The 13,191-nt window shown below is 40.9% G+C and overlaps 1 protein-coding gene across 1 annotated transcript in view; it reads left to right on the forward strand.

The window, feature by feature from the left end:
* Positions 1 to 13,191, forward strand: part of LOC121437115 (TBC1 domain family member 8B-like) — a 71,580-nt gene that overhangs the window by 32,240 nt on the left and 26,149 nt on the right. The window contains 3 exon segments of the mRNA XM_041636951.1: positions 10,954 to 11,103; positions 12,210 to 12,360; positions 12,830 to 13,044. Coding sequence (XP_041492885.1) covers positions 10,954 to 11,103; positions 12,210 to 12,360; positions 12,830 to 13,044 — 516 coding nt within the window.

The raw sequence follows: 13,191 nt of genomic DNA on the forward strand, positions 1-13,191 counted from the left end.
GCAAGTTGGGAAGGAAAGGGTTTATTAGGCTTATGCTTTCATACCAATGTTCATCACTGGAGGAAGTCAGGACAGGAACTTATGGAGGGCAGGAACCTGGAGGAAGGAGCTGATGCAGAAGCCATGAAGGGGTGCTGCTTACTGGCTTGCTTCCCAGGACTTGTTCAGTCTGTTTTCTTTTTTAAAATAAATTATTTTGCTGCGCACCGCGGCCCTGGTCTGCGCTCTATGCGCTAGACCCCAGTTTGCGAGCTTCGGGCAAGGGGCTAGAGGTTGAGAACACGGACTCAGAGACAGACCGACACATGGACCTCCAAACGCTGGTTCAGAAAGCCCCACTTTAATTAACACCATGTAGGCTTAAATGCACTGCAGTCAATGGCCAACAGGTGAAAATCCCATCCTCTGATCCTCTAAGCTAGGCACAGCTTCTAGTAACTTTAATTAGAAGGTTCTAGGAGGGAAGATCAGCAGAAGGCCAGGACTCATTAGTCCTAACATATTTTATTTATTTATTTTAAAAAGAAAACAATCTTTTCATTTTAACATACCAATCCCCGTTCCCACTTCCTCCCTTCCTCCCCTTCCCTCCACCTTTTCCCCCACCCCAGACTCCATCCACTCTTCAGAGAGGGTAAGGCACATTGCTTTGGAGAAGGTCCAAGGCCCTCCCTAATATATCTAGGCTGAGCAAGGCATCCATCCAAAGAGAATAGGTTCCAAAAAGGCCAGTAGGAATAAATTCTAGTGCTACTGCCAGTGGTCCCTCAGTCTGCCCCAGCCATACAGCTGTCACCCACATTCAGAGGATCTACTTTGGTCCTATGCTGCTTCCTTCCATGTCCAGCTGGAATTGGTGAGCTCCCATTAGCTCAGGAAAACTGTTTCAGTGGGTGTGCCCATCATGGTCTTGACCTCCTTCCACTCTTCAACTGGATTTTGGGAGCTCAGTCCAGTGCTCCGATGCAGTTCTCTGCCTCTGTTTCCATCAGTTGCAGGATGAACGTATTCATTAGTCTGACTACAGGACAAGGCCAGTTGGGCCCCCCTCTCCTCTATTGCTTAGGGTCTTAGCTGGGGTCATCCTTGTGAATTCCTGGGAATTTCTCTAGAGCCAGGTTTGTTGCTAATCCCATAATGGCTCCCTAAATCAAAACATTTCTTTCCTTACTCTCATCTCTGTCCTTCCTCCTTCTCAAATATCCCATTTCCTCAAGTTCTCCCCCCCTCCCCTTCTCCCCTCGTCTTCCCCTCTGCCCTTTCTACTCCCCCACCCCCATGCTCCCAATTTTGTCAGGCGATCTTCTCTGTTTCCTCTTTCCAGGTGGATCTGTGTATGTTTTTCTTATGGTTCACCTTGTTAGCTTCTTGAGGATCATGAAGTATAGGCTCAATATCATTTGCTTTACAGCTAGTATCCACTTATGAGTGAGTACATGCCATGTTCATCTTTCTGGGTCTGGGTTATCTCACTCAGGATAGCTTTTTCTAGTTTCATTCATTTGCATGCAACTTTCAAGATGTCATTGTTTTTTACCACTGAGTAGTACTCAAATGTGTAAATGTGCCACATTTTCTTTATCCATCCTTCGGTTGAGGGGCATCTAGGTTGTTTCCAGGTTCTGGCTATTACAAATAATGCTGCTATGAACATAATTGGACAAGTGTCCTTGTAGTATTATCGAACATTATTAGCCTGTTTTATTTTTTTACAGAATCCAGAACCATCAGTCCAAGGATGGAAGTACCCATAATAGGCTGTACCGCCCCCCATCAATCACTAATTAGGAAAATATCTTACAGCCAGATCATATTGAGCATTTTCTCAATTGAGGTTCTCTCCTTTCAGTAGTTTGTGTGCCAAGTTGACGTAAGACTTCCAGCATACATATTATTATAGGGCAATAACAAGCAATGACGTGCTGATTTATGTTATTCCATGTGTAAACCTTGACAATGCTATGCCAAATGAAAGAACACAACACATGTTATAGGATTCCACTTATATGGAAGTCTGAAATAAGCCTATTTATAAATACAGGCAGTTGTCTAGAATCTGAGTGGAGTGGAGAAGGTGTACAAATGGTACAGGATATTTTTTGTTAGTTTAAATTATGCGAGTAAGACCATGCATGTGAAATTGGAAATGTTTCTGTTTTCCTAGGGAAGCTATTTAAGGGTGAAGTTGCTGACTAGTGTGATAATTTTAACATTTTAAGAAGTTATTTTTAGTAGAGTACATGATTTTATATGTGACAGTTCCCATTTTATAACTGCTTCAATGAATTTATACCCCCCCACACAAACACACATACATAGTTAGTTAGTTAGTTAGTATGAATTTGAGACAGGATCTCACTTTGTACCCTAGACTGGCTTTTAGCTTGCAACGTTTAGTTTAGCCATTTTTTATTCATCTTATATGGTATTTCACACTGGTATAAATTTGTATTTTTTAAAACAACTTATATCATTGATCCTATTTTGTGTGCTTGTAGCTTTAAGTTTTTGCAAGATACTTTTGTTGGCTAGCATATTTTGAATAGATCACCTCTACTGTATGCTCCCATCCCAGGCTGCTGACACTCTGCTCTTGATTTTACTGAGAAATCTTTTTTTTAAACATGCTGCTTTTTTTAAAAAAAATTGAGGCAAGGTCTTTGCCTTCCAGCCTGATCTAGAGTTCACTATGTAGCCTAGGCTAGCCTAGATTGGCAGTAATTTATTGTCTCAGCCTCTTGAGTACTCAGATTATAGGTATGGACATCCACGTCCAGTTTAACACACGTTGTTTATCTCATTTTGGTTTCAGAATTCTCTCTTTGTAGTTGACTTTCATAGGCTTTGCTATGATGAATGTCGGTAGCTATTCCTAATTTCTTTCTCTGAGTTTGCTGAACAGCTCCTTAGTTGGGATTTCGTGAGTAATATTTTAGGAAAATTGGAGTGTTTGTTGCCATTGTCTTTTTTTCAGATACTTTCCTCTCCATTTTACCTCTTATTTTCTTTTAGAACTAGTATTACACATAGATCGTCAATCTAATGGTTTCCCACAAGTCTGAGACTCCATTTATTTTTCTTTATTTTCCTTTTTCACCTGAGGGTAATCTCTACCATTTGCCATTCTTTGTTCATTCTTCGAGTGACCCTTTCAGTTCAGTTATCCTCTATACAATTTGTATGTTTACAGTTTCCATACCTTTATTGATATCCTCTTATTTTGTAGAACATAACTATCTTTTGTATATTTTGCCTTTTAAAATAATAGATTTTATTTGAGCACTTTTGGGCATATAGAAAACCAGAAAATAGTTTCCCTGTACTGTTACCTACCTGTCCTCTGACTATGATTTCTCTTTTTACTAATATATTCTCTTGTTTTGGTAAATCGGTTAACAATTGATGAGCCAGTACTAATGTTACTATTAAATGATGTTCATAATTTACAGTAAGTTTCATTTTTATACTGTACAGTTTTGTTGCATTCAGACTGCAATATTGCTGCCATCACAGCATCATATAGAAAAATATCAATGCCCTAAATATCCCATGTGCTTTTATATGTTAAACCCCTTTCCAGCTTCTGGAAGCTATTCATCTTTTTATTGTCGCTATAATTTTGTATTTTCTAAAATGGTGTAGAATTGAAGCATATCAAATGTAGCCTTACAAATCGACTTCTTTCACTTTGAAAGATGAATTTGTCTTTTCTCAATAATATAATTTGATATCAGATTTATTTTAGTGCTTAAACATACCCCATGTTTAGATGTACCACAGTATTTATCCTTTCACTCTCTACAGGACATCTGGTTGCTTCCAGCTTGGGGCAATTAATGAGTTACTATGAGCATTGGCGTGTGTGCTTTTGTGTAGATGTGAGTTTTTAACTCACGGGTATATGAGTGGGAGTACCATTGCTGAACTGTGTGTTAAACATGTGTTACCTTTATAAGAACTGCCAAACTCTCCTGCAAAGTAGCCGTACCTTTTTAAAAAACAGAAATGAATTACAGTTCTTGCTTCATATTTTCAAAGTCGCTTACTATTGCCAGCGTTTTGATTTTAGTAGGTGTGAATTGCTTTTCAAAATTTATTTACCTAGTCCTGTGTTGTGTTGAATATTTTTGTATGTTTATTTGCTGTTTATTTCTTTTTATCTTTTGCGTACTATTTATTGGATTATTTATTGTATTTTTCCTCTCAGTTCCTTCAGTTCAAGCTACAAATAGTCCCTGTAAAATTATTTGACCTCTTATGAATCCTTATAAATACTACCTCCTTTCCATTGAAAATGCCATAGTCTGACTTTTTTCCTTTGCCTCCTTGAGTCTAGCCTTTTCTTAATGTTTAACAGGAGCAGTTGTTAACATATTCTTAGATAAAGGGTCTAGGAAACACCAGCTTAATCTTTACCATATGTTACTCAAAGCTTCTTTAGTTGTGCACTTGGATTTGGCTTTGCTAATAGTTGCTCTAGCTTTTTTGTTTGCCTTAGAAGCCAGATCTTGTTTTGAGAATTGTCTTGTCATGTAGGGAAACTGAGAATGAAGCAATACATTTCTAAAACCAGCAAATTATAGCTCATTTATGTTTAATAATTTGTTCCTTAGCTTCCTTTATTGAGAGAGCCAGATTTGAACTTATGCCTGTGTGGCTGTTATGAAATGGTGTGAGTGGAACCCTTGCAGGTAGCCCTATGACTGGTGAGGGACAAACATGGCCAGGCAGATAGAATTTACTGGGAAGTTTTATTGGGGGAACGGAAGGGAGTTGGGAAAGGGAAAGGAGAGAAGCAAAGAGGAGAGAGAGAGAGAGAGAGAGAGAGAGAGAGAGAGAGAGAGAGAGAAGAGGAGGGGAGGGGAGGAGAGGAGAGAACAAGAAAAGTTCTGCCTTCCCCTTCAGAGGAACAGTGGGAAAGAGAGAGCAGGAGTGGGTGGAGCTTGTCTTAAAGGAACCTTTGCACTTGCATACATGCTAGTGATGTAGCAGCCATAGGACCATAGGATTGTGGGCTGGCTAGGGTACTGCCTGCTAGGTGACAGGGGCCAGTATAATGCCTGAATCCTAACAGTAGCCCCCAAAGCCTTTCCCTGGGGGCTGGTGATGTGGCTTGTGGTAGTGTCCTGTAATCTTGAGATCCTGGGTTTATTCCCTAATGTGGGATTTCCCCTCTGTATACTGCAAATATATTTTATTAGCATTGGTGAATAAAGAAGCTTCTTTGGCCTATGGCAGGGAACAATAAAGCCAGGCAGGAAATCCAGAGATATAGAGAGAGTAGGCGGAGTCAAGGAGACGTGATGTGGCTGCCAAAAGAGATGCCCTGGAAACTTACCAGTAAACCACAAGGCTCGTGGTAAAATACAAAATAATAGGAATGAAGCTGGGCGATGGTGGCACACGCCTTTAATCCCAGCACTCGGGAGGCAGAGGCAGGCGGATCTCTGTGAGTTCGAGACCAGCCTGGTCTACAGAGCTAGTTCCAGGACAGGCTCCAAAGCCACAGGGAAACCCTGTCTCGAAAAACCAAAATAATAATAATAATAATAATAATAGGAATGGGTTAATTCAAGATGTAAGAGATAATTAGTAAGAATCCCGAGCTAATGGGTCAAGCATTGTTTTAATTAATACAGTTTCTGTGTGATTACTTCAGATATGAGCAGTCAGGAAATGAACGAGCAGCCTGTGCCTACAATTCCCCACATGCCAATAATTTAAACAAACAAACTTGTACTCTTGCCAAAGCCCTTGTTACCTCTTTGTACAGTTGAGCAAATAGACATTTCATAAAAGCCCAGAGAAGCGTGGGATTTAGACAGAGAGAGAATAAATGTCAAGGGTTCTGCTTGAGTCAAGCTATAGAAATGGAGAGAGATGCAAAGTGTGTTAGCAGACAGTTGGAGAACCAAGAATATAGTGCAATTCTATTCCTCTTCCCTTTGATTTCTTCTTAAAACATTCGATTCTTAGTTACCATCTCCTGGTGGCCATTTCTATATCCCTTTCCTAGTGTAAATACTTCATTCCAATCTTCTGTCATTTGGTTCACATGGTTATCTTTATTTCAGATACCCTTCATCCTGCCTACCAGGACAGTGACTTACCTCTCAAGACATAAAATGAATTCTACCTTCTCTCTAAGGCCTATGTATTCACCCTCCCACGCATGTGTGCAGAATAAAGACATGTGCAGTACAAAGCTACAGTACCCATATGGAGGTCAGAGGTCAACTTTGGTGTCACTTCTCTCCTCTGACCTTGTTTGAATCAGACTCATTCTTGTTCACTCTGGACACCCCACTTCTGGCCTTGTTTGAGGCAATCACTCTTGTCACTGTAGCTGGTTTGCAAGCTTTGAGAATTCTCCCACATCAGCCTGTAATCTGGCCTAGAAGTGCTGAGATTGTACACATATAGTACTACGTACAGCTTTGCATAGGCTCTGAAGATCTGAAGTTGGATTTTTATGCTTGTACAGCAGGAACCTTTTGTTTTTGTTTTTGTTTCTAAAGATTTATTTATTTATTATGTATACAGTGTTCTGTCTGCATGTGTGCCTGCAGGCCAGAAAAGGCACCAGATCTCATTACAGATTGTTGTTTTTTGTTTTTTTGTTTTTTTTGTTTTTTTTAAATTTATTTATTTATTAATGATTTCTGCCTCCTCCCTGCAACCGCTTCCCATTTCCCTCCCCCGATCAAGTCCCCCTCCCTCATCTGCTCGAAGAGCAATCAGGGTTCTCTGACCTGTGGGAAGCCCAAGGACTGCCCACCTCTATCCAGGTCTCGTAGGGTGAGCATCCAAACTGCCTAGGCTCCCACCAAGCCAGTACGTGCAGTAGGACCAAGAACCCCACTGCGATTGTTCTTGAGTTCTCAGTATTCCTCATTGTCCGCTATGTTCAGCTAGTCCGGATTTATCCCATGCTTTTTTAGACCTAGGCCAGCTGGCCTTGGTGAGTTCCCGATAGAACATCCCCATTGTCTCAGTGTGTGGGTGCACCCCTCGTGGTCCTGAGTTCCTTGCTTGTGCTCCGTCTCCTTCTGCTCCTGATTTGGACCATGAGATTTCTGTCCGGTGCTCCCATGGGGGTCTCTGTCTCTGTCTCCTTTCATCGCCTCATGAAGGTTAATATTCATGAGGATGCCTATGTGTTTGTCTTTGGATTCACCTTCTTATTTAGCTTCTCTAGGAACATGAATTATAAGCTCAATGTCCTTTATTTATGGCTAGAAACCAAATATGAGTGAGTACATCCCATGTTCCTCTTTTTGGGTCTGGCTTACCTCACTCAGGATAGTGTTTTCTATTTCCATCCATTTGAGTTTGTTTGTTTTTTGAGACAGGGTTTCTCTGTGACTTTGGAGCCTGTCCTGGAACTAGCTCTGTAGACCAGGCTGGTCTCAAACTCACAGAGATCCACCTGCCTCTGCCTCCCGAGTGCTGGGATTAAAGGCGTGTGCCACAATCACCCGGCTTTCAGATTGTTGTGAACCACCATGTGGGTGCTGGGAATTGAACTCAGGACCTCTTGAAGAGCAGCCAGTGCTCTTAACCTCTGAGCTATTTCTCCAGCCCCCTTGTTTTTGTTTTTTGTTTTGTTTTTTTTTTTTCGAAATAGTTTCTCTGTAACTTTGGATTCTGTCCTGGAACTAGCTTTGTAGACCAGGCTGGCCTTGAACTCACAGAGATCCCTTGGCCTCCCAAGTGCTGGAATGAAAGGTGTGTGTCACCACCGCCCAGCACAAGAACTTTTTTATATAAATTTATCTATCTTACTTTCCAACCACAGCTTCCCCTTCCTTTTCTCCTCCTCCTGCCCTCTGCCCCCCCCCCCAATACACCCCCTTCATAATTGCTCAGAAAGGGGCAGGCCTCCCATGGACTTCAGCAAAGCACAGGATATCAAAGCTGTCATAAGATCAAGCACCTCCCCCTGTACTCAGGCTTGGCAAGGCAATCCAGCATGAGTAGTAGGTTCCCAGGAGCCAACCAAAGCACCAGGGACAGCTCTGTTCCCATTACAGGAGTCCCACATATAGACCAAGCTACACAACTGTCACATATATGCAGAGGGTCTAGGTTGGTCCCTTGTTGTGCTTCAGACTCTGTGAGTTCCCATGAGCCAGGCTAGTGATTTCTGAGGGTTTTCCTGCAATGTTCTTTATCCCCTGGTTTCCTACAACCCTACCTTCTTCTCCTCAGCAGGACTCCCAGAACTCTGCCCAGTGTTTGGCTTTGGGTCTCTAAAGCTGCCTCCCAGTCACTGGATGAAAGCTCTCTGGTGACAACTGGTCATCAATCCTATCCCAGGGTATGGTCAGTTCAGGCTACAGCAAGAACTTTTGTACACTGAATCAAAATACCCTATGAGGTATTTTTTAAAGACACACCCATAAGCCTTCCTTAATAGTTAGGGTATATTATAATAAATAAATGCTACCCCCAAATCTTTGAGTCTTAACATTAGAAGCATTTATTTTTTAGGTCACAGCTGAATGAGAGCTAACTAGGGCAATGCCAATCAATCTCACCCCCTAAAGTTCACATGGGGTTGCAGGTTCCTAATGGCTTCACCACCTTCTTGTATTGAGATTAGCAACCTATAACCTGTTCTTGTAAATAAAGTTTTGAGATATAGCCATGGCATTCAATTATGTTTTGTCAATGAGTGCTCTAATACCACAAGGGGAAAATTGATTAGGGACTTTATGGTTCATAAAATCTTTGTCCTTTGGGCTTTTGCAAAAACACTTTTGTTGATCCTTCATCTGAGGCTTTCTGGACCTGTGAAGAGAGAATCTAGATCCTTTATTTTTTTAATGTAATTTCTTCAACTCTTTAGATATGCTTATTATCTGCTTCATAATGTTTGTATATGAAATCTAACAACTAGTCACTCTCAGGGACGTTTTCTGTAGGCTGCTTTTTTAAGTTCTTGATTTTATTTTTAAGCCTGCCTTCCTAAGATCAACTTCTGAGTTAGCAGAATTTAGTAATCATTCGATTAGAGATTAGGTTTCCTTAATTGCCTTGAACCTTTAAGTCTTCCATCTTTTATCTGAGGAAATATTTTGTGTAAAGATGTTTCTCCAACTTCAGAAGTTTATAAATCACCTTTCTTTTCATTTCCCACATTCAAAGACAGCCAGAGTTGAATAACTCTTTTCTGCACATTTATTTCCTTGAGCAGCTCATTGCGTACTTCTAGATACCTAAGAATATGTCTAGACCTTTCAAAGTGCCATATGGTTATCTGGATATCCATATCTTTCTTTCGGATTTCTAGCTGCACCCCCCCACACACACACTTTTTAAGCCCCAAATGAAATCACAGAGTTAAACAGCTGTGATGTTAGAAGCAGGTCACTGGGGTTTTCTTTAATGCCCTGGTAACAGGGCTCTTTTTCAGAGCTGAGCTGTGATTCAAATCAAATAACACCTTAGAAGTAGAGACTTGCCAGGAGCTGCCAGTTTGATCAAATATTGATCAAATTTGATCCTATGCTAAGGATAAGGTGGCACTTGGGAAACTCCAAAAGATGCACCTGCTGCCTTCTTTCTGGCTTTTCTCAGTTAGGGCAGGGACAGCCTCAAGTTAAAGCCACTCAGGCTCTGATGTTCTTACTCTGGTTCATGGGAGGATTTTGTGTATCCTTCAGCTCCCTCTCCTTTTCTACATATGCCCGGGATGGAAACTTCCTTTTGCTTCCCCTCCTTTTCTGTATGTCCTGGGGATGGATGCTTCCTTCTGCTCCTCCTCCTTTTCTGTATGTGCTGGGGATGGATGCTTCCTTCTGCTCCCCCTCCTTTTCTGTATGTGCTGGGGATGGAAGCTTCCTTCTGCTTCCCCTCCTTTTCTGTATGTGCTGGGAATGGATGCTTCCTTCTGCTTCCCCTCCTTTTCTGTATGTGCTGGGGATGGATGCTTCCTTCTGCTTCCCCTCCTTTTCTGTATGTGCTGGGGGATGGATGCTTCCTTCTGCTTCCCCTCCTTTTCTGTATGTGCTGGGGATGGAAGCTTCCTTCTGCTCCCCCTCCTTTTCTGTATGTGCTGGGGATGGAAGCTTCCTTCTGCTTCCCCTCCTTTTCTGTATGTGCTGGGGATGGATGCTTCCTTCTGCTTCCCCTCCTTTTCTGTATGTGCTGGGGATGGAAGCTTCCTTCTGCTCCCCCTCCTTTTCTGTATGTGCTGGGGATGGAAGCTTCCTTCTGCTTCCCCTCCTTTTCTGTATGTGCTGGGGATGGAAGCTTCCTTCTGCTCCCCCTCCTTTTCTGTATGTGCTGGGGATGGATGCTTCCTTCTGCTCCCCCTCCTTTTCTGTATGTGCTGGGGATGGAAGCTTCCTTCTGCTTCCCCTCCTTTTCTGTATGTGCTGGGGATGGAACACCAGCTGTTTAAGCTTGCTGGAGAGTCACACTTCCACTGAGTGTATCTTCATCCTGCATTAGTTTTCCTTGATTAAATTCTTTAAAGTCATTCTTTGCCTTTGGTTAGCTTGTGGTGTTCTAAAATGATTTGTGGTTGACAGTATTTTGTTGCTTTTGTTGAGGAATGGACTCACTGAGATTCTGACAGCCTTAATTTTGGCAAGAAAATAATGCTTCTGAGACATTTCCTTAATATTTAATATATCCGTAGATTGTGGCTTATGAATACCAGACAGAACATTAACACATTTTTCTTTCCTTTTTTGTTTTTTGGGGTTTTTTTGTTTTTTGTTTTGTTTTTGTTTTTCAAGACAGGGTTTCTCTATGTAGCAGCTGTGATTAGCCTGAGACTTGCTTTGTAGACCAGGCTGGCCTCAAACTCACCGAGATCTGCCTGCTTCTGCTTCCCAATTGCTGAGATTAAAGTGTGTGCCACCACTGCCCGGCAACACATTTTTCTTAATGAAACCTGTGAACATCCACTGAGGGCAATCACATTTTGACTTTCCTTTCCAGGTTGCTGTTAGCTCTGACTCTACAGGCCCAGCTGATAATTTTGAGGAGCAACCTTTGACCTGCCAAAAAGAATGCAGCAAAACAGTGAACACTGAAGCTTTAATGACAGTGTTTCACCCTCAAAATTTGGAGAATCTGGATTCTAAAATGGTAAGGAAACAAAATAATTAAATCTATGGATTGGAACAGTCAATGAAAAAAATCTTAGAACATACTAGATCAGTGGGTCCTCAACCTTCCTAATGTTGTGACCCTTTAATACAGTCATTCATGTTGTGATGACCCACAACCATCAAATTGTTTTGTTGATACTTCATAAATGTAATTCTGCCTCTGTTATAAGTCAGAATGTAAATATCTGTGTTTTTTGGTGGTTTTAGGTGACCCCTGTGAAAGAGTCATTCGACCTCTAACCCCTAAGAGGGTTGTGACCAATAGGTTGAGAACCACTATACTGGATGGTATCAGAACAGAAAGATTTACTTTTGAGGCTTGAAGTATGTCTAGTTGGGCTCAACGACACTCAGACCATTATCAATAGTGATAATAGTGGTTATTGAGTCTTAGTCGCTTAGATTTCTAATAATTTGTGATAAAACCAAGTTGATTTGGAAAAAACGGTAGTTTGGAGCTTTTGCCTCCTAGGTGTTAGACTTTTGCAATTTTTAGAAGTTTAACTAGTAATGATAGTAAATTAAAACTGTTAGGTGTTGGTAGAGGCCGCTTGTTCATTTCCAGGCTGACCAGACTCCTGAAATAACCACACAGAAATCTGTATTAATTAAAACACTGCTTGGCCAATAGCTTAAGCACATTGCTAGCTAGCTCTTATATCTTAAACTAACCCATTTCTATTATTCTGTGCAACACCACAAGGTCGTGGCGTACTGGCAAAGTTTCAGCTGGCAGCTTGCTACTTTCTCTGGGGGCAGCTACATGGCTTCTCCCTGACTCCGCCTACTCTCTCTATATATCTGTTTCATCCTGGCTTTACTCTGTTAAGCCATTGGCTGAAAGCAGCTTCTTTATTAACCAATGGCAATAAAACATATTCATAGCATATTTCACCTCTTACATCAGTTAAGTTTGTGTGGGTTTAAGTTTTTATGTTAAAGGTCTAGTATTTTACAATGTGAATATGATTTTTTATTTTGTAAGGTTTTGGTCTGCATAAATGATTTCATGGTAAATAGGATGAGCAAATTATTTTAAAGGGATTAATTTTTCACTCTTTACTTTGATTTTTTCTATCACAGTTGAAAGAAAAGATGAAGGAACAATCTTGGAACATCTTATTTTCTGAATGTGGGCGTGGTGTTAGCATGTTCCGGACAAAGAAAACCCGAGATCTAGTTGTAAGAGGGATTCCAGAGACATTGCGGGGAGAGCTCTGGATGCTTTTCTCAGGTATTACATTATTTGCTTTATTCATTTAACAGGCAGACGTTAAGTATGCCGCTTCTAGTCGTTATGTTCTATGCACAAAGATGGCCAGGATATAAGTTGAGACTAGTCAAAAAGGGAAAAAAACTATATTTATATGTACTTGCCTAAATATCTACATATCTACTGTCTGACAAGATTAATTTAGTAGGCAAGATGTGTATAATTGGTGGATATAGTGTTCATATCTATACCAATAAGAGAAAATTAAAAGAAAAAACTTAATTAAAATGTTATTCTCTGATAAATAATAACTTGGTGTAGACTCGTGTTATGTTTCCCTTTTTCTTCATTTTCTTTGTTTTTGTGTATTCGGATATTATTAGAGCATAAACCTAAACCTTAAGGTAATAAAATACAAATGTGTCACTATCTGCAGATCTCAGCTGTGTTTTATTGTTCAGTTTGAATGTGGATGTTATTGTCCTTGCAGGTGCTGTTAATGACATGGCTACTAATCCTGGTTATTAGGCTGAAGTAGTTGAACAATCCTTAGGGACCTGCAACCTGGCTACTGAAGAAATTGAACGTGATTTACGCCGCTCTCTGCCTGAGCACCCAGCCTTTCAGAGTGATACTGGCATATCTGCTCTGAGGCGGGTACTGACAGCTTATGCATATAGGAATCCTAAAATAGGATACTGCCAGGTATAACTTCACTGTGATCTCAAATATTATGTGCATATTTCAAATGTTATTATCAAATTCAACTCTCGAATTTTGGGACATATGATAATGAGAGCTGAGATTGATAGCGGATATTATTAAAATAAGTAGGTTGATAGTGGGAGCATT

Source organism: Microtus oregoni, unplaced genomic scaffold (genome assembly GCF_018167655.1).
Source record: "Microtus oregoni isolate MIOR12 unplaced genomic scaffold, Mior012 000050F_ref0000143, whole genome shotgun sequence".
Classification (NCBI taxonomy): Eukaryota; Metazoa; Chordata; class Mammalia; order Rodentia; family Cricetidae; genus Microtus; species Microtus oregoni.